This window comes from Osmia lignaria, chromosome 5, assembly GCF_051020975.1.
Source record: "Osmia lignaria lignaria isolate PbOS001 chromosome 5, iyOsmLign1, whole genome shotgun sequence".
In the NCBI taxonomy this organism is placed as follows: Eukaryota; Metazoa; Arthropoda; class Insecta; order Hymenoptera; family Megachilidae; genus Osmia; species Osmia lignaria.
Window position 1 is genome coordinate 10,969,287 of NC_135036.1, and position 21,093 is coordinate 10,990,379.

A 21,093-nucleotide genomic window follows, 5' to 3' on the forward strand; every position below is an offset into this window, starting at 1 on the left:
GAAATTAATTACAAAATTATCAATTACCGATGTTTTAAATTTATCGTCAACATGCTGTCGTTTCATTGGTCGGTATATTAGTTACAACTAATGCTATTGGTTCTTAACAGATGGCGCTAATTGGCTGGTTGGCGCGCAGTGACCGACGGGGTTTCGCGCAGCGTGGTGGGGGTGAAGCGGTTCAGTCGGAACTCGTCCGTGGCGCAGGACGGAGGGAGTAAAGACGAAGAACCGCTTGGAGTTCGAAGCTGTAAACGCATTGACGCAGACCTCGGTACAGTTCGCGTGACACGCTACCGCCAGAAAAAAGTTAAAACGCGTGCGTTTTTCAGTCCGTATTGTGTGTCGCGTGTGTTTACCAACCGCGCATCAAGTCGAAAAGAACAAAAACTTAGTGTGCCGCTTTGGTGGATTCTGAGTGCTTGAAAAGTGTTTAATCGAGTGTTGTCGCGGATTCACCAGGTGCTTTGGCTTTTTGGATAAGCTTCGTACACACGGAGAAAAGGTAAGCGTACTGATATTTGTCACCATTCTATAAATCAATCAATCTTGTTTCTCCGTTCGTGTTTTGCGAACGATACAGTCTAGCATACGTTCGATTTGCGTTAGAACGCGTGTCTCAGGACGAAATCACGAACATTTTGTGTAATCATTCGATAAAACATAGAGAAAAAAGTGTGGACCGCTGCTCGTGAGATTAGCTTTTGGGTTTGTTTATCGTCCTCGAGCGGTCCGGTCGACAAACAGAAAGTTTACGCGCGCAAAGGTCGACGGGTCACGTGGGACATTTCATACAAGGGATCCAGTGATCCGTTTCGACGCCAGAAAGGAAAAAAGTCGCGTACGAGTCCTTGCTCCTTTACGGCTTTCTTCCGTCACGTAGAAAGAATTCTTTACTAACTGGGTTCGATCGATCGGGGGATTATCCTCTATCTTTTTAAGATAACGATGGATTAATCCGAATGACTTTTTTCACAATATGTGCTTGTTTTTCAATTCTTTACCGACCCTCATTTTATTCGCATCGAGCCTCATCTTTTAAGAATTCTTACTTATACATATACTTATTTACGAATGACACATTGTATACATTATTTATATGGCGCTTAGTAATTCAATAGGATTCCTTTTTCGTGAAATATAACCTTAATGTTTTATTGAAACGCACCCTGACATAAATATTTTTTTGAACAGTGATAAATTTCGCAATATATAATTATTATATGATTAAGTGTATCATATTAATATTATTGTGCCGATATTCGAATATAAATAATCCTGACTCGAGAAGAAAATCCTACATTTCCTACACGAAATGTATTCATTCATGAATTTCAAAACAAGGGTATAAATGGAATGTCCCATGGTCGAGTGGTAAAAATTATGGTCAGAACTCGATCTCACGCGAGGGATTTGTATCGATTCTTCCCCGTAGGGAGAATTCAAAGTTTCCCTTCCTCCCGCCACAGCATCATCACGTGTCGTCGTACAGTCATTCCGTTACGAGGTCAGAATTCCTCGTAGAGGAGAACTGGTCGTTTGCAAAGGTCGGACAGCTGGAAAACGCGCGGAAGGGAGTGGGTTAGGTAGAGTTTTCCTTTTCACTCCTCCCGTTGCTGGTCGAACGAGTTCTCGAGATGTGGTTAGGATCCTAACGGGGCGCTAGCGTCGGTGCACGTTGAAATTGGAGCGGACTTCGATCTTTTCCCGAACGGTACCCGGCATTTGATCGGCCTTAGCCCTCGCGTTCCACGAGGAAATAATATTACCCGCCGCTCCGCGAGCCGCTGCCTCGAGTTTCTAATGAGCCCCTCCAGACTCTGGCTTCGTTCGTTCCTCTACTCGGCGAATACCGTAATTCTCAATGGATGCTCGTTTTTTCTCTCTTTCTCGCTCGTACCTTCGATGCCTCCCTTTCTCGAGTCGTTTTTCTTGCCCCCACCATCGTGATTTTCGCGTCTCTCCCTACCATCGACGCGCCGTGGGCCCTTTCGATGCCCGTCTCGCGGGCGAAAGTCATGTGTGCGTGAAGGGGGCTTCTAGGGATAGATTCGATCCATCGATCAATTGTTTGAATACGCAGGATCAAACTAACGACGATTTAGGTTAGTAATTCAGCTGAGACTTAATTCAAAGTATTCAAAGTTTAACCCCGCGTTATTATATCGCCTTTAGATTCAAATATAAATAGAAAATAAAATTATGGTAGTTATCATTCATAAACCCGAGGTCATTCCCATCGCTAGTAAACGTTAGTTGTAGTACTACTAACGAATAACGAAACGTAAGTTTCTCATGCGTGCGCGATTGCGCATGCGCGTACACCCGTATTCTGGGGAGTTGCTGGACCGCTCTGGGAGTCCCCTCGGGCCCCTCCTGTCGCTTCCCACCATTTCTCCGTTCAGACGGTCTCGTAGAGGGCAAGGAATCGAGAAAGATAGAAAGAGAAAGATCCTTGGCGAGTCCTGGAACCCAAGACGAGCGAACGAGCGACTCCGGTTACAGACTTCAAGGCTTAACGCCGTACTCCCGCGTTCCGTCAATCGTGGATTTACGAATCGGCCAATGGGGAGAAGAAAATACTCGCGCGCAATGTTATTCTATCGCAATTACGATTGTACCGGTTCGTCCGAATTTGAATATCGTCGCGTGCCGGAAAGGGAAGGGATGAAGCGTGACCAAAAGGGACAACGATAGGGGGCACGAGTCACGAGGGGCTGATTTTTCCCTCGTACATCTCCGAAAGACATCTCATCGACGTAATTAGTTGTTAGTCCTGCATACGTGACCCCTCGGCACTCGGCCACGGAATACGATATGAAGGAACGGAGTTTTATCTAGCGCGTACACGCGGTCGGACTCTTCTAGTAGACGGCTCCGACACGACGGTGAATGTAAAACTGCCAGAACGCATGCAGGAATGTAGATTTTTCTTGTCAACTTTCTACAAGCCTCTGACGTCACGACGCCACTCGTTGCCGAATGCATTATAGCCCGTTTCAAAAAAAAAAAGTAGGCTCGAACCTATTAACCCTAGGGACACGCGTCTTAAGTCGTATTTCAATTTCTATACTTTTGCAAATATTAGTCGCTAATGTCTTCATTATCAACGCGATTCTAAGGGAAAAATTTGTAAAACGAATCGCAAATAAAAAGAACCAGCCCTCCTTCTTCGAAGCCCAAGAGCAGACTGACTGGCCTCCGCGCGATGCAACTGGTCTTATCAGATGCAACTGGCCCATTTACCTAGGGCTGAAGTAACAGGCCCTGTGATTGGCGGAGTACGACTGATGAGACAAGCGCGGCTATCTGATTGGTCGAAAGTGATTGATCGATAGGGCTGTTGTCAAAATAACGTATCGTAATATGACTGGTACGAACATCTATAGATGTTTCTTTAATTAAAAATTACTCCTGAATAATATCGAGGAGAAGCGAGAGAAGCAAATACCTAGTCGACTGTGTCGCCTAAGATTACGCGTAATTAATGCAGGAACAGCGATAAGATAAAGGAATAAAATAATATTCGATTGATCCAACGTAACGCTGCTATCTCGCATATTTGACCCGCTAGCGTAAAATCATTATTCAGTGCCTGTTCTCGGCTATAAATTTGAGAGATAAAACTGGAGAATGCAAAGGGAACATCAAGACCTCTCGTGCGATACTCGAGGAGGCTGCTATCAATTGTAGAACCCTCGACGAATACTTTTTGCCTTAATTTTTCTAACAATAAATTACCGTTACTTGTAATTTTCTTCTTGAAAAAGAACGCAGAAAAGCGTAATTATTGTGGTCGGTAATTTCACTTGGGTTTAGCCGGCTGAAACGATTCCATCATCGGTACGCGAGTTACATTTCCTGTAATTGAACCGAACTGGCTTTCCATTTCACTTTTCACCGTTACATTTCACCAGGAGGGAATTTAGTTACGATAGTAACCTCTTCAGCGTACTTAAGGATCTCCGTTCGTTCGATGTCTGAAAACCACTTGGTCCATTATCGGTTGAAGTAGTTTCAAGAACAACGATGATTGCCAGATGATGAAGACTTAGGCTATTCAGAACTCGAAGAAAAATTGTTTCTCGTGTGATATTTTCATTCGTGTAGATCCAAAATAGATTCCGGGAACTTTGGTATCTCTAGCATCTAACGGTTGCTCCTCCGTCGATCACCAAGTTTCCTCGCCACGGAGCGTGCACAATTTTCTGAAATTCAATGGTCCGTTAGAGAGGAAGGCGAGCTTCCTTGGATTCACAGAGCGAATCTGATCGACGAAGCGGAAACTGGAATCGACGCAATTCCGAGGAGATCCACGTATCCTTAGAGCTCGGATCCCAGGGCCGATGGAATGCGCGGGAAAAAGAAAATATTCTGAATCGAGCTCTCGAATTCTTATTTTTCAATACTTGTTGGTCTTCCTCGCGTTACTACCGATGGAACGTACGATAGAAAGAGGGTATTCGACGTGTGGTCTTATTAAATTATTATCGATCCGATTAGACAGCTACTGGCGGGATAATTGGATGACGATCATCGTCTGAAACGGCGCGGCGGCTCATTGAAAACGGCTTGATCGCGCAATATCGATTAAACTTGCTGGATACAGGATACGAGGTTTCCTTCAAAGTATCCGCTTATTAGAGACTTCGAATTAACGAGGGAAAGGTGGGATAATTGGTGCATCTTTTTCGCAGCTCTCATCTTAGAATTAGAATAGAACGTGTTTTTCAGGAATACTGTTAATATGTTAATCGACGTGGAAGGGAACATTGTAATGGAGCGAGTACATGTAAAAATAAATTTTGATAAGATAATAGCGGTTAATGATTCACGACTGATCTTGGGGTCATGAATTACGCACTTTGCAAAATCAGTAAACAGCAGTAAATTTGATTACAGAGATTAAGCATTTGCATAAATAACTTGTGAATGGAAATATTTCCATTCTCGATACTTTATGTGGTTGAATTTTGAAACAGAGATATAAAAAAAAGCAGGATTTATTTGTATCTGCAGACAAAGATTAAAAAGTTACATAAGATACATCAGTGAACGTTGCAAACTCTTCTTTGCATCTTCTTCTTGAGGACGTGTAAGTGTCTTAGAATTATTAGTTTATTTTTTGTAGTGTCACTTTATCAAGCATTTCTATTGCTTCAGTGACTCACATTTGTTGATTCTTGATGTCATCCAATATTGGTAAAGCTTCAAGTTCTATCTTCATCTTGTATTAATAAACACTCTGATTCCCTGTCATAGTCTGATACTAACAGATGATTTGAATTATCATTTGGAATAGGATCTTCCAACAGACCTTCCCCAGGAAAATTAAGTTTTATTCCATGGGATGCTTTTCATCTTTCCAACTACCTCATGCTTTCAGTAAATGTAGGATGAGAATCTAACATTTCATTGAGGCATTACATTCTTAAGTCTTTTAAGAGCTTCTCTTTTGATTAAATTATCTCTGGAAACCATTTTAGCACAAAAACCTTCAATTTCCTTTCTGATCCTCTTTCAGTCAGAAACAATTGATGTTTCTATACCTAAGTCAGCAGCAGCAGCATTGTTCAATGGCTCACCTTCATCTGTTCGCAACAAAGCTTGTTTTTCCTGTCATACCTATAAATATCAAATGTTGAAAACAATATATCCTGTAATAAACATTGTAATTACTCAGCAATGAGCAAGAGTTGAGAGTTATTTTTAGATAGTCTTGACCTACTTGTAACATCAATTAATCACCCAAGTTCTGTGATATAACGAAGAATCATTCTTGGGTTACTTGTAACAAACATTAACATACTTTTCTAAGAAACAAGCATCTGTAATATATAAATTTTAGTGAACTATAAATTCAGCTAATATAATAGAATTCAAATAAATCAGTCTGCTTTCTATACCTACATATTTTTTATTGTTTAACAAATCCTCTGTATGTACATACAGGTTATGTTATTCATTCTTATCACTGACATTTTAATTCATAAATGTGTATCAGAATCTTTCAAATTATCAATTCCTCAAGTTAAACTTGTTTTAAACGAAATTCAATTGTTTCTCCTTCGAAACTTTTAAATTCCTATGCAAAATAACAAAATATAATCTACTCCGAAATACTCGGAATATTCTGCTCGCAGCGCCCTCTGGCGTTTATCTTTTTTACTAATCAGTTTGAATATTCAAAAAGCCCGGGAAGCCCCAGAATCTAGGGGAAGTTTATGGGGAGGTTTGGGAAGCCCCGGGAAATACCATTCTCATTACTGTATATAGCCTCGTTTTTTACAAAATAAAATGAGTGCCACGTATTCCACTTGTCATCGAAGTATCGAGAAGAAGGTCTGCCGTTCATCGAAATTCAAATCACCCACTTCCATCGCGTCCGGATAATCCAAGTCCATTGTATTTATATCGCCGATGTAAATTCCCTCGCAAATTCGAGCCTCCTGCTCGACAATGAAGGGGGGCCTAATGTGGCGCGTGGGAGTACACAGGCTATTAACGTGAAACTTACAAAAGGTACCGCAAACCACACTGTCCTGTAGAATACGACCCACCGGGATCCTCGTGACTGAATGGTGTACATTTTCTGCGAAATAATACCTTTCATTCAGTCATATTCTACATAATACATGGGTAGACCGATGGTACAGGTATATAGCGAAGTACATTAAAATATACGAAATAGCGAGCTCAGAAACGCAGATAATCGCATAATGTAACTCGTTGCTTAATCTGTTACGTGAAAGTTATGATTTAACGATTAACGTCCGGCAGGAAATCAAGTGATTCACCTACACCTCGTAATTAAAGGTGATTCCTGTGAAAATTTTTTAAACGACCAGATAATCCCTCTTTATTTCACGATTATCGTAATAAGTGTTTTCCCGCGAGCAACACCGAGCTCGTTGTTTCTTAAACGATCAAGAACTGAAACTGTTACGAGGTGTTCGGAATGAAGGGTTCATTGTGAGAAAGTCACGCTAGTATTTTTCATTCATTCAGAGTTGAAAATAAAATCTTTCCGGGCGTGATATACTTTACTTTCCGATCGTGACTCGACGAAAACGGAGCCGAGTAAGAAACCGGAAGTGATGCTAGAGTCGGCGCAACGGTAGATTCGACGCCATCCTCGCGGTAACTTACGGATCGTGAAATTGAAATGAAATGTCGGACGCATGTGCAAACTTCCGCGAAACCGGTGATGTCATTCTTATTAACCGACTGTCCTCCGACCAAACAGATTACCGCTGGATCGCGATGGAATATTCTTGTTTCGCGGTTATGTAAATCGCGAATACAATACTTACATGGAAATCGACCGATCGTCGTTACGAGTCGAAAGGCTAGAAATCTTTCAGCGATGTAAGAACAAAGAGGAGGAGGAATCGGGAACAAAGAAGAAGATACTTGCCGCGCTCGATAGAGCTAGAAGAAGATCGATGCGCGGCAGGAAGTTTGAAATTGCCCCGGAAATACGGTGAACGGGAAGAGAGGGTCGTGGAAGAGCAGAAGACCAGGTGAAATCTGAACCGTATTATTATCGAGGCTCGTCCCGGAGTCGGATGGAAAGAGACACCGACGCACTATTGACACTGATAGTCCGGGCAAACATTCATCCAGTCTTCTCGCGTATACGCTCACATGGTCGTTGGGGAAAAAAAAGAGGATGTGACAAGGTCTAGCAAGTTCAAACGACATGACGACAGGCCTATATTTGGTGGCTGACAGACTGGTCCCTTCTGTTTGGTGCAGTGCTGTGCGATCCGACTAATATGTCGGGTTCCCGACTGCACGCATGTATCGGATACCAGCCCGAGACCATAATATCGGGTCCCCACATATCCCTAATTTATAGTTTTACATTTACCAAAATCACAGATAATATTAATATTACAGTAGTCTCTCGTTATATTGCCGCGGTGAGCCCGTAATATCGGGTACCCGCACATCCCTAGTTTGACTAGCCTCCTACGTTGCACCAAGGTGTATATACCCATTTTTGTCAATATCTCAAAGAAATTTCACAATTTCTGCAGTCTGGACCTAGTATTTGCAAAGTTGTAGATCCTCGGGATGTTTTCTGTGCAGTCTGCAGATATAATATCTTGGAGCTTACGACACTCTCTTATCTCTTCCCGAGTGTGCATCGTGCTCTATCAAACTAACACGAGAACGTTGCTCGAGTTCTAAAGGTGTCGAACAACTTGCGTGCCTTTTTCCTTTGATCGGAATTAGAACGATGGATAGACACGCGTTTTACTTTCTTTAACGTAAATAGCAACACGTAGGTCGTTAGAGAACTTTCTCCGATGATTTTGGTAAGTGTTCACGTGTATGCTAATGAGCTACGACGACGTGTGCGTCCGTGAAATTATAAATATTTTTATATCCATAAGAGCGTTGGATTCGATACGATAATAATTTTCTATCGGTTATGAAAGAATATAAGATTTTATCTAGATGTTGCTGAAACCCTTTGAGGTTTCTCTGCTTCTAACATGGCGCATCCAGCGTACTTCCGGTTTCTATCTCGTGCTTCCTATTCGCCATGCGAATAAACCAGCTCGTACGGTACCCATTCCAGTCGAAGCTGAACGATGAAAGTTAATACAAGTGAAAATCGGTTTTGTTGTTATTGTAAATATTAGGAAGGAAGTGATCGAACGTATAAATAAACGCAAACGCGATAAGTTTATCTTGATGATACTTTCTCCTGTGTAAAATAGTTGAAATGAAATTCAAGGTAGAAATGAAGAGTGTTTAATTAGCTAGATGAATGTTGTCGAACGAGATAGGGTAATGGAGTAATAGCGGTACGATGAATTCATTCATTATAACGTCATCGCTACTTTTGTCAGATAATCATGATCGGAGTATGTCGGGTAAAAATGTGACATAATCGTCGGCAATTTTCCTTTTGATTCGCAATATTTTTTTCCACGTACAATATTCACGATACCGACGTTTAATGGGAATTTATCGCGAGCGGTGTAAAGGTCTGCCGTGTTATCGCGATATATCTTGGAGTTAATTAAAGCAATGACTGTCGAAGATATCGGCGATATTAATAATATTCAATTTTCTGTAAACTTAAAAATCTTCGCACCATTGATTTCGATGCTTCGAATAATCATTCCACTTCGATGCGTTCCATCGTAAGTGCGTACTTCCGGAACGATGCCTCGTTTCCTGCTACATTGACGAACCTTCCAACGATTCCGCGTATTTGAAAATTACATCAGAACGAGTTAAATTGGTTCCATAAAAAATTTATTTGCGCGAATGACGCGTGTTTCTGTCTCGTGACATCAGAGGCTTAGGTGATTCAATTTCAACAGAGATTGTAAGGAGATAGTTCTTTCATTTTAATTTCGAAGAATTTTCTTATTGCAATTTTTACCTGAATACTGGTAGCTTTTTCACTTGATCATTATAGAAACAAATTATCCTTGATTACAAAATCAAACTAAACGTCTGTCCCGATTAATGTATGCAAATGTTATTCTAACAGGATAGACGTTCTTGTGAGAAAAAAAGCGTCATGGTTCTTGTTCAATTATATAATTACATCGCAATTTGTATACGAACGATCGAGTAGGAAGTTGAAAACGATGTACACGCGACACCCGATCGGTCATGTCTCTGTTTAATTTCATAAACACGTCTCTTATGACTGCTATTAGCTTTGAATCATTTCTATTTTATTCGATGCTTAATCGAAATGGTAAATCGTATTTTGTTTTCAAGAAAATTTGATGGAACCACCTGCAGGCTACGGTAGTGAGAGGTGTACAGTAGCGAGCAGGGAGGGCTTCTCAGAATAAGATGGTGATATAGGTACTTACATTAGATATAAGTACTTAGAATCTAGGGAAACTTAAAATACGGAATCGCCCAATCTAGGGAAACTTAAAATACGGAATCGCCCAATCTAGGGAAACTTAAAATACGGAATCGCCCAATCTAGGGAACCCTAGAATACAGAATCGAGTAAAATCTACTACCTTGCATATTTCTAAAATTTTTCACGGGTTAAATCGTCTTCTTTTCTCTCTTTCATTTAATTACAAAAATTATTATTAGGGAAACGTTTACTAGGAAAAATTGTATTTCAATGAAATTGGCCTTAATGTTAATTACGTGGTGATTTTTAACACTCATTTCAACTGGTTTGATAGTTCTAGTGTTAAGTATTATAGCGAGTGGTGGTATCTCCTGCTATATCGCCATATTCTCTAGGGAAGTCTACCGTGCTCGGTGTTGTACATGTACACTTGTACTTAGCTTCGACTACATAAAAGAACAGTGGACATAACACGCTCGCGATACGCGATAAGAGTCCTGTCTGTCAGTGGTCTTTGGCTAACAGCTGAATCAGTTCGGTGTCGCTGTTCGCGAACGTCCAAACGCGATCTACTGTTCGTTTAGAAACCGTGTGTTTTTTTTTTTTTTTTCGAGAAATCAGTTAGTATAGTGAAACGAGTCATGATTACAAGGATCAACGGCCATTAGAAGAATCGAAGAGATGATGTCACGCAATTATTACGGTATGTAGTGTAATTACTAGCCGAGGAATATGCGAATCATCCCGATGGTCATGGGATCACAGTTAATTAATCGAGCGGTCTTTGGTATTCTGAAAATAAATTTATATTTATTTTTCTCCCAGATTGATTCTGTTATCAAAATTCATTCGTAGTAGATATAGTTTACGTATAGTTACGTGTTGTTCGATGTTCGACAACAGAGTCGATGATTAAGCAACCACACCTGTTTGCTACTTTATCTGTCTAGATAAAAGATTATCTGTTGAAATTCTCGTCGCACATTCCATGTAATTAGAGCTCAATACACGGCCTCTGGGTGTTATTTACTGTTTAGCTGTGAGTGTCGTGAAGCGGCTCGGACTGGCTTTAATCTTCGTTGTCTGCGATCTTCATTGCGTCTATTGTCCTTTCATTAGCCCCTGTTTCAATGATCTATGTGTCATTCGACTCTTAATAACGATATCAATATATTCTAAGAAACGTTTAGAAAATGAATAGCGTTTAAGAGGAGGCTCCTTGATTTTTAATTAACACATCGTTAATTGCTGACGCAAAGCAAGGTGTTAAAATGTTATTTTAGAAATTTACGTAACCAGTCGTCTCGCTATACTTTTTCTATACAGCGATTTCGATGAAAAATACGCGAATTCAGTCGGAAACCTAATATTTCGAGCTGCTTTAACAGCAAGATTTGCGCGAAACGAAACGTGTTTGCAGACGTTCCGCTCGAAGAATCCCAAGTGCGTGCACACATGCGGTTGTTACATCGCGTTACATGGTTTCCACCAGCTTAGAAACTCGACGACTAAAGCCAAAGAAAAACAGAGACAGAGAAGCTAAGCACTCTAATCAAATCTCCGATGCTCCCTGCTTGTCATTGCCCTCGGTTCGCACGCGAACGACTATTGGCACGCTTTTCAGCACGGCTTCCTTCACGCCTTGAACGTGCATGTTTTTCAGAATCAATTTTAAAATATCGAGATTCGAATGACATCGAATGGCGCTAAATATTTAATCCGTTATAATATTGAACAAAGTAAAATAGTATGAAATAAAATGTAGAACTATGGCATGGAACTATTTCAAACGGTGGTATTATTATCAGTGTACCCCGATAAGGTATATCTGCCTGGGGAAAAATTCACTTCCATGCCGTAGAAATAGAAAATCATCGCCCACGAACAAGTAGATCAACGTCACTACACAATGTCCTTCACATTTTCTCTCCCCTCGAATAAACAATAATATTATCTCTCGAACGATAAGCTTTCTAACACGAATCGATTATATTATTAATACAACGCGATGATAAGGCACGAGGATCGAACGTGTCGATGATCGAGATCATTTTCATGGAAACTTGAATTTTTTATTTATTTCAGGTCACGTTTCGGTGATTCGTATGTTTGAAAACACCCCCTATATGCAAATCTCACTTTTTATATTTCATTTGAAATATTTGTCGCCGCGTAACGTCGTCTGTAAGGTTTCTCGAGTCAGATGAAAACAAAAGGATTAAACGTAATTTCACGATGATTTATTGGTCGAATATTGTGAAATATTACTGGGAATTCTGATATCAAATAACTTCAAACTTAACAGTTGTAACGTTTGATAACGTGACTCGAGTGGTGTTTCGAATCTAAGAGAACTCTACGATTCGAGAGGATAAATAAAGAATTTATACGAAATAACAGTTTGAAATATCCCTTCGTTTATGTCGATGTTAAACTACACGATCGAAATGTTTGCCCGAAATAAAAAAGTAGATCCAGCTAAGAGGTATGAGACTGGTCGAGCAAAATCCGTGACCTCTGGTAAAACAAGCTTTAGCATTTACGAAACGAGTTCCTGGCTAAAATATTCTCGGGCAGGTATTAATTAAAAATCGTGATTCCTTTCGCTGCTAAATTCCTTATTTACGTCTGGATCGATCGTTCGAACAGAGGATAATCGATATTAGAACAATTAGTTTCAAATTTTTTATTTTAACCCTTTACACTAGTAACATTATTGACGCAAAAAAAGAGGGAGGAGGGAGAAAAAGTAAATAAGAGCAAGTGCTAAGAACGTGTAGTCGAGGAAACGGACGGCTTTTTGCCAGCATTCGTGACTCGACAAGATTATTGTCCTCGGTTTATCGTCGCTCGGACATGTGTCATAAATTGTTTGCCGCCTTATAAGGGCCGACAGCCGAATAAACGTGAACGGGAAGGTGAATCGTTGATTTTTCACGTGCTGGCGAAAACGGGAGGCTGGATAAACGAAATTAATGTTCTCTGCCTACTTACCGTAAAATTTGAATAAGAAACGTAAACTTCCGTTTCCCTTTCAAGCGTCTGTTTTTATACTTTCACGGTTAATTTACTCCACGGTGTGTCTAATTTTGGGTGAAATGTTTGGTTTCAGGGGCGCAGTATGTGCCCGGCGCTGGGCTTGGCGCCGCACCCCAAAACAGGACCTTCAACTTTGAATACGTACCACCGTCTTATCCACCGAGCAGAGCCGACAGATACAGGGGTGGTCCTGATATACAAAAAAGAATGACTCAAAGGGAAGACGCGCTTAAATTTGAGCAGGGCCGTATCAAGGCCCTGCAAGAGGAACGTCTGCATATACAAAAGAAGACGTTCACGAAATGGATCAACTCGTTCCTCTTGAAGGTGCCGTATTTAAAACGAATCCTTCCGTATTTTTTTAGAGAATCTTAAGTACAGGGTATTTCGAATTTAATTTAATTTTGTCTGCCGACAATGTTATATAATATTAAAATGAAAACAAAACGATGGTAATATCGTTGGTACACGAAGTCTCAGGCGTATCTACACAGGAAGAAATCCAACGAGTCGTCGAATCGATTACTTTCACTTTACAGGCACGTATGGAAGTGGACGACTTATTCACGGATTTAGCAGACGGCAAGAAGCTTTTGAAATTATTGGAAATCATTTCTGGCGAACGATTGGCCAAACCTAACAATGGGCGGATGCGAGTGCACAAAATCGAGAACGTGAACAAATCGTTGGCGTTTCTTCACACGAAGGTAAGCCTAAATTAAGTAGGAAACTCTAGAAAATACCTGTAATAGAATTTAGGGAACCCTAGAAAATACTTAGAATCTAGGGAATCTTAAAATACGGAATCGCCAAATCTAGAAAGTACTTAGAATCTAGGGAATCTTAAAATACCGAATCGCCAAATCTAGGGAACCCTAGAATACGGAATCACCGAATCTAGAAAACCCTAGAACGTACTTAGAATCTGGGGAATCTTAAAATATGGAATCGCCAAATCTAGGGAACCCTAGAATGCAGAATCGGCGAGTCTAGGGAACCCTAGAATGCAAAATCGAGTAAAATGTACTATTTTATCATATTTCTTGAATCTTTCACGGGTTAAATCATCTTCTTTTCTCTCTTTTATCTATCGAGCAACAAACGGATGAATTACAAAAGTTATTATACCTCTGACAAGTAATGTATTCGACGCGTTTCATACACAATCGCGTAAGTGCATTATAACCCATACGTGTGCACACATATGTACCTACGAGCCCTGTCATAAAACTATTATATCATAAGCTAGGAAGCATAGAGGCCATTCACGAGGACTTTGCATTTGCAGAGCTTCGGGCATGCAGTGTTCCGCGTTCACGTAGGACGTCTCGAAACTCTGTGGTTCTATCGACTCCGTGAAATGTTGCTAAATGCACTTTACCGCTCGGACAATTATTTGTACACGCGTGAAAGATCGTACGATAAAACGATCGTAACGCAATTGTGAAATATCCATGGTAGAAGTCGTAAATGATCTTTCGCATTCGATCCATTCGTACGTCGTCTTTCTATTTGTTCAATAGCAACGATCGAAGGAAAAGCTTTGAAAATAATAAATTCTTTTACTTTATCATCCGAAGACCGTTCGATGATTATAGATGGTTCACAAAATCAAGTCACGAATCGTTCGACAAGACCTTTCAAAGATCAGAGTCATCGAGTGGAACGGAACGTTGGCTCGGTCAAACGTGAATCGAAGCACAGATAATATTGTCATTTATTAATGCGCTGTCGTGGAAAAGCTTAGACGGGAGAAAATTTCTGTTTTCGCTTGCATAATCTTTCTTACGTAACATCCATAAGACGAGAGAGTAATGCTGTCGCGAAATTCGAAAGACAATCGTGAAAGCGTGAGAATTATTTTCTACCAGTTCCCTAATGAACAATTAAATCCATAAAGTTAATGAACAAAGCTGACTGTAGAGATGCCGAAATGGTGCCTGTTTAATTATTCGATAGAAGTCTTCGTTTATCATTCCGGGTATAAAATTCCTAGGGAACCCTAGAAAATACAGGGTACCCTAGGGAATAATTTCAGCCACGCTAATGGTAGATAGATCATTGACCAGCCGACGCCAACGCCTCGTTTCATTCGATCGTCATTCGATTCTCTTGTTACCGGAAGTGTCAGCAGCTCGTCTCGCGTCATATTTTCTCTCTCACGGTCTCACGTGTTCCAGATTCAGGCGTATTCGAAAACTGGTTCCTCCATCGGCTGCATTTTTCTCATTCTTTACCTCGGAAAGGTCGTCTGAGAGACAGAGGAAAGTTAAAAATTTTGATTTACGAACCAGTCCCAAAGTCTACAATAATATTGACGAAAAAAAAAAAAAAAAAAGAAAAAAAAATGAATTGATAAATGAACGGAAATCTGTGTATTCAAAAACGACTACTAATCGCAGCGGCAAGTTTCACGAAAGAGAAACTACCTGTTTAACAAAATTCCAACGAACGAAAGAAATCATCGGCATGTCGTTTGCAAATCATAAAAGAAGAAAGTACTTGAACGTGTTCCAAGAGCGAGTGAACGCATTTCAAATCGACCGTTTTTCTCGGTCACAGACAGGCGTGAAAATTTCCTTTTACGGTGGAAATTAAAGAATAAAGACACGTCTAACGTTTGAACGGGTTAAAAATACGAAGAGGAAATATCGTCGATTCCTTGTTGAAAATGAAGGAATTTCCTCGACTTTCTAACTAAGAGCGTGGTCGGTTGAAAAACGTTCGCGGAATGTTTGCATTAGCCGAGAATCACCTTCCAGAAATAACTCGTGTCCTTTCCAGTAATCCAGGTGGGAGACGACACCGTCATCGTGGCGAACGCGATAAATGATTGATTCAATTGTCGCTCGATCGTGTTTCGAATTCGAACGCGAATCGCCCGTCGGTTTTGGCCATGAATTTTAATCATTACCGCCTCTTTTAAGCCTTAACTTTGAAGTTCGTTTAAATTCTAGGGAAACTTAGATATTGAATCTAGGGATCCCTAGATATGCTCTTCGAAATAAAAGTTATTTTTCATAACTCATTGCGTCTGAAAAATTGAATAGTTGAGCCTTTTTTTGTCGGAAGATTTCAAGGGAAATGATTATTCGTGACGGTTCGATCGATCAATTTATTCGAGCATGGAAAGGACACGTTTCGTGCGTGCTTATTACCGCTTCGTCGTGTTACGAGATCCGCGATTGCGGCGTTACGTAAAACCATCTTGCTAATCGCGTTTAAAAACCATCAAATATGCGGACGTGATTTTAACAAGTACGAAATTTATATCTGTGTACCTGATAATCGACGTTCAACCCTTCTACCACTGATCATAGAACCTTTATCGATCGACTGCTGTAAGAGACACTTTTACTTTTATCATTCGCACGTTTATTAGCATGGTAATTATTAGTCGTTGATCTTTTTTTGGCAACGGAAAGTCTGGAATCCTTGAAGCTTCATTTGCATGACAGAACGTCGTCGAAATAAAGCTGCATAAATCATTCTTGCAACGATAATATTATTCGCAGCTAAACGTTGACTCATCGCTACCATTTTTAGCTGCGTTTGTTTTTCTTCCTTTTATTTTTTCATTTACGACAACCTTGAAGGTACTTGTGACCGATTCAACGTTGTTGTCCCGAAGCACGGGTGGGCCCTTGCCGAAGGATGTTCCCTCTCGGAGAAAGAATCCAGCAGCAATTAGGGTGGCACGGTTCCGAGAAAACCGTAGTCCTTGGCATTTGAAAGGAACCACTCTTCGGTAACATAGAAGAATAGATAAAAAGCAAAATGCCCGACGAAAGGAAGAAAACGGAGCATAGAAGGTAAAAACACAAAGGATACCGAATAAGATAAAAATGATGAGAACGAAGGCAAGGAAATAGAGAGAGAGAGAGAGAGAGAGGATGAAATGGGAGGCGAACAGAAGAGAAACGAATGCCTGCTGAAAAAGAAAGTGAAAGAGGATTGACGAGGAGGTGCTCGTAAGAAAAGGATCGAGAGAATTTTTTTATTAAAATCATCGACTTCAAGTTTCACCCTCCATCGATGCAACCTACCCTTTGTACTCGAAGCTGAAGCAACGAAGGTAAACATCGAATAACAGAAGAAAGGGAATATCAATTGCCATCCTCTAAGGGTATGGTAAAGGATGCAAAGATCGGACAGGTCGAAGAGAGTCAAGGATCGAAATCGAAGGGAGAGGAATCTCTGGAAGAAGGACGGGAACGAAGGCTGGATCAAAGGAGCGAAATTGTGAGAGGAAGCGAGAGGGCTTGAGAGAAAGAAGGGTCAGCGACCGAAGCGAAACTTGCTAGACCGTGAGTCCCGCAGATGTGAAATGAAACCAGACGGCACATACGTTGCTCGTGTGTTGATCATTTCACGTTAGAGCTGCTCCGAGCCAAGGAACCGATCGTACAGGCCTGTCTATACCTCGGACCGACCCTTCGATTTTCTTTCCAACGAATCTTTCAACCGGTATTTCGATGATTCTGTTTAGAGAACGATGACTCGTCAGCTGATTCAGAAAAGATAAAGCATCTAGCAATTTCTGATATCGTGTAGACAAGGATTTCGCTTTGTTTGACGACTACTTCTCAATAATTGTCACGAAGGGTATCGCGGTGAATGATTAAGCTGGGAATACGAGTTTGCGTTCGAACGATCGCTGATAACCCTCGCGACGGCGTCGCCCCGTTTAAACGAGGATAAAATGAGAAATGGCCGGGTAAACAATTAATTGGAGCAGACTTAAGTCGCTTATCGGGCCGCGAATTAATATCGCGTCACGATTGCGGCCAAATGGGATCCGAATGTGGTACAAAGATCGGAGGAATAATTACAGGCAACGAATATTTTTTTTCTTTCTTTAATACAATCTCCAGAATATATACAAAAATTATATTTAAATCATCGCTTTTCTAATGATCCGAGGTGTTAGATATTTCAATTTTCATAAAATATCAGAATTGTATAATAAATTACAAGCTCGATGCGGGCTTAAAGTTACCGTAGGATGCATGACTTAATATCACCATGAGTCACGATCATTGTGGTATAATTATCGGTTGGAACTCGTCTTCTTCCGGTGCTTTGCCATATATTCGATCTTCGTATAAAATAACCCGATTGTAATTATTTTCTAAAAAAAATAATTTCATACGATTTTATATCGGTGACCTCGTATGCATTTCCCAGGTTTCTCTTTTTAGCGTAAAACCAGAGAAAGCAGTACAGTAGCGTTTCGAAAATCTAGAAAGAGGTTACTTAGGATGATACAGACCTCGAACGCAACAAATTAGACGTTTATTATAAATATCTTCTCGACTTTCCATAAGAAGGAATCTGGATCGTTAACGGTACAAGTGAAATACGACTTTGCCGTGAATTTATATTTTCATTAAAAAGAAAAAAATTTTTCAATATTCAACGTAACCAGACGAAGGAGGAGAGGAGAGGAGAGAAAAAAAAATGGTCCCAGCTGTTCGGCGGCTAATACCGTGACGATGCAGGAAACAGAGAGGTCCAGTTTGTCGAAGAGGTACAGGTTTAACGGTAAAGCGGGATAACCGATGAGAATCGGCACATATGATTCCTTAAACGATGACGAAACACCGGGAATCTTTCAGTTCCCGGTGTTCAGGCCTCGTGTCTGCACGGTCACGATCAGGAATGTCCTTTTGGAGTTGCCGTTCGCGTGCCTTCGATCCACATTCCGCAATACTGCCAAGAATGCGCGTTGCCAGTTGTAAACGATGCCGTAGGAAAACCGCTACGCGGCCCGAGTCGAACAGATTCGAGTAAAGAAGAATTAGGATTTCCATCCTTACCATTAACTTACTCTATGGAAACCGAAGGCTCGTTTTCACTTCGCTATAGATCCCATCTTAATCCGTCTGTAAAGGGTTAAATAATGATCTTATCGTCGGCTAAACGATGGTCATTAGTTGTTGCGTTGTGTCGCTAGACGCGGTGAACGTCGAACGTAGGAGTAAAATTGCACGTTAAATGCATTAAGAATGCTTGATCCCATTCCATTGGTCCCGCGGAGACCGTACACCATGGTCCCTGCAGTTTATTACAGCCACGATGGAATTAATTTCCGCGAACGTTTCCATTAACTCGCTTTGCTTGCTTCTCTTTGCGCCGCCGTCCCGAAGCGCGTTGATGCGGCGAAGAAGATTCTTCAGAGAAAATGAGACGAAATTTAATCTCACGTTTGCGATGCCGTTCGACAAACGGTAAATGAAGATAATTCGCGAGTACCGGCTAGTTAAGAAAATTATTGAATTCATTCAGAAATGTACGCGTGCCTGGTAGAATAATTGCACGATGCCAAATTAATATTCCTCGGCCAATTTTATTTCACGCTTCGCTTCCCTGACCCACTATCTCCTGCGACATCGTCCGGAGCTTGAAATTCAACTACGTATTCGCAACTTCATTAAATATTTTATTAAAACAAGTACTACAGAAGACAAGTCCTATAAACCTGCATCAGGATATTCTTCCAGGATGATAACGGTGCAACGGCAATTAAATCGAAACGAATGAATGGCTGATCCGATAAGTATTACGGGAGGATATCTTTAAGGACATCGAGTACGTATAAGTAGGATACCAGGAGCAACCTGTTTAACGAGAAAATACCTTGTAAAGTTGTTGGAAGATCCACGGATTAATCATTCTCGATCTTAAACTAGTTCACCGTACAGGATCCGATACTTTATGGGATGGAAATAAATCCGAAGAATGAATATTGATCGCGCGAATCAATTTACAGAGGGGGATGAAATTTCTCCGTCTATTATCTCGGCATTGCGTTGCGCCAGCAGCTGGAGGATCAAAGTGTAAGGTTCAATGAGAGATGTAATAAATTTTCTCTTATTAAGAGCTGAATGGATGCTGTCATTAGGGATCGATGAGGATATTTGAATTGATGTTGATAGAAGAACTCGAGGAACAGCGTTGTAATTGATCGAATGATGATCATAGCGTACGACGTCTCCTTAAGAGTACAGAATGATGATGATGCGTCTAATGGACACTTTGCGGGATAATTTTCATCGAGGTAGGAAAACAACGATGGAAAAGGGAAAGGGGAACAGGGCCGGGTCGTTCGGATCTGGTCGGCTGAGTGTTGCACTCGGGCTGACTCGGCGTGGCTTGCAGGAAAAAGCGTTCGGCGTGGTACGAATACCGGTTATTTAACGCCGTTGCCCTTATGCCGTTTATTGGCTGGCTGTCTCGTTGCACGAGTTTTAACTGTAACCCCACCTTTACGTTGGATGTAACAGTACCGTATTCCAGTCTTACTATGCAGCTCGGGGCTCATTCATTATTCATACGCCGCTGATAGCCGCTCGCTTATAACGTGATCGTATGCAGTTCGACTGCTTGGAAATTCGAAGGTTGATCCCCGTGGCCAGGTTAACGGGTTATCAGACTCGTATACCCCATCGGGCGTAAAGATAATCCTGCGATCTCCACCCTTTCGATGACTTCTTAAAGTCTTAAACCTTCGAGCCCGACCGTGGGCTACCATTTTACAGGCTGACGGTGGAGAACGAACGAGTTCCGATGATACAAATTAGGTGATAAAAATGTGGGAATTGGAAGGTTTGGATCAGGAAGCGTAAAATCGCAATTATTCTGTCCGTTTTCCCGTTGCCAGGGACTCTGGTCCTCATTTTCCCTCTCATTTATTCCTTAAAACTAACAATAAGAAGGCAGTCAAATTTTGGGCGACTCTGGCATAAACAGCGCCTATTCGAGCGCCCGCAATCCCACAAAAATGATAATTCGCCTGCTCTAAGGCCTGTTATCCAGATCGAAGATCCGTTATTATCGATCACTTCGATGATCCGTGATGGGTGCCCGTCGTTCCACGCACGATCCGTAACGCGGCTACAAATTACGCGACAGAAAGAACGCATTTGCCTTGGCGAGTCTTGCAGCGTTTGTTTACACGCCACGGCGCCGCAAGGTAGTTCGCAAAGGCGCGATGATTGATTCTAATGCAAATTGGATGAATTTGTTTTCAAGGTTCGCATCGTTTTTCAATCAGCTCGAACTCTTGTTCGCAACGTTGGTAATTAGACGAGGTGTAATGGTTCGATGCCCGCGCCTGGGAATAACGTACGACTTCCGCATGGAAATGAGAATGATCTTGAAGGCTATCGTCGCGTACTTTTATATAAATAGAGTATCATTTT

At 41.2% G+C, this 21,093-nt stretch overlaps 1 protein-coding gene and 1 long non-coding RNA gene across 5 annotated transcripts in view; one reads left to right on the top strand and one right to left on the bottom strand.

The window, feature by feature from the left end:
* Nucleotides 1-176: 176 nt before the first annotated feature.
* Nucleotides 177-21,093, top strand: part of kst (spectrin beta chain, non-erythrocytic 5 kst) — a 37,482-nt gene continuing 16,565 nt past the window's right edge. For 3 of the 4 annotated variants that reach the window (XM_034325641.2, XM_034325643.2, XM_034325642.2), the window contains exons 1-3: nt 10,354-10,553; nt 12,963-13,216; nt 13,429-13,596. In XM_034325641.2, coding sequence (XP_034181532.2) covers nt 10,532-10,553; nt 12,963-13,216; nt 13,429-13,596 — 444 coding nt within the window. In that variant the 5' untranslated portion in view covers nt 10,354-10,531. Of the gene's footprint in view, nt 506-10,353; nt 10,554-12,962; nt 13,217-13,428; nt 13,597-21,093 lie in introns of those variants that run through there. The other variant, XM_034325645.2, reaches the window with a different exon arrangement.
* On the bottom strand, nt 4,986-8,179 carry LOC117604980 (uncharacterized). Its single transcript, XR_004581541.2, has 4 exons — nt 7,314-8,179; nt 5,911-6,592; nt 5,729-5,828; nt 4,986-5,625 (listed from the first exon to the last, which is right to left on the bottom strand). It is a non-coding gene; the product is annotated as an uncharacterized LOC117604980 (long non-coding RNA).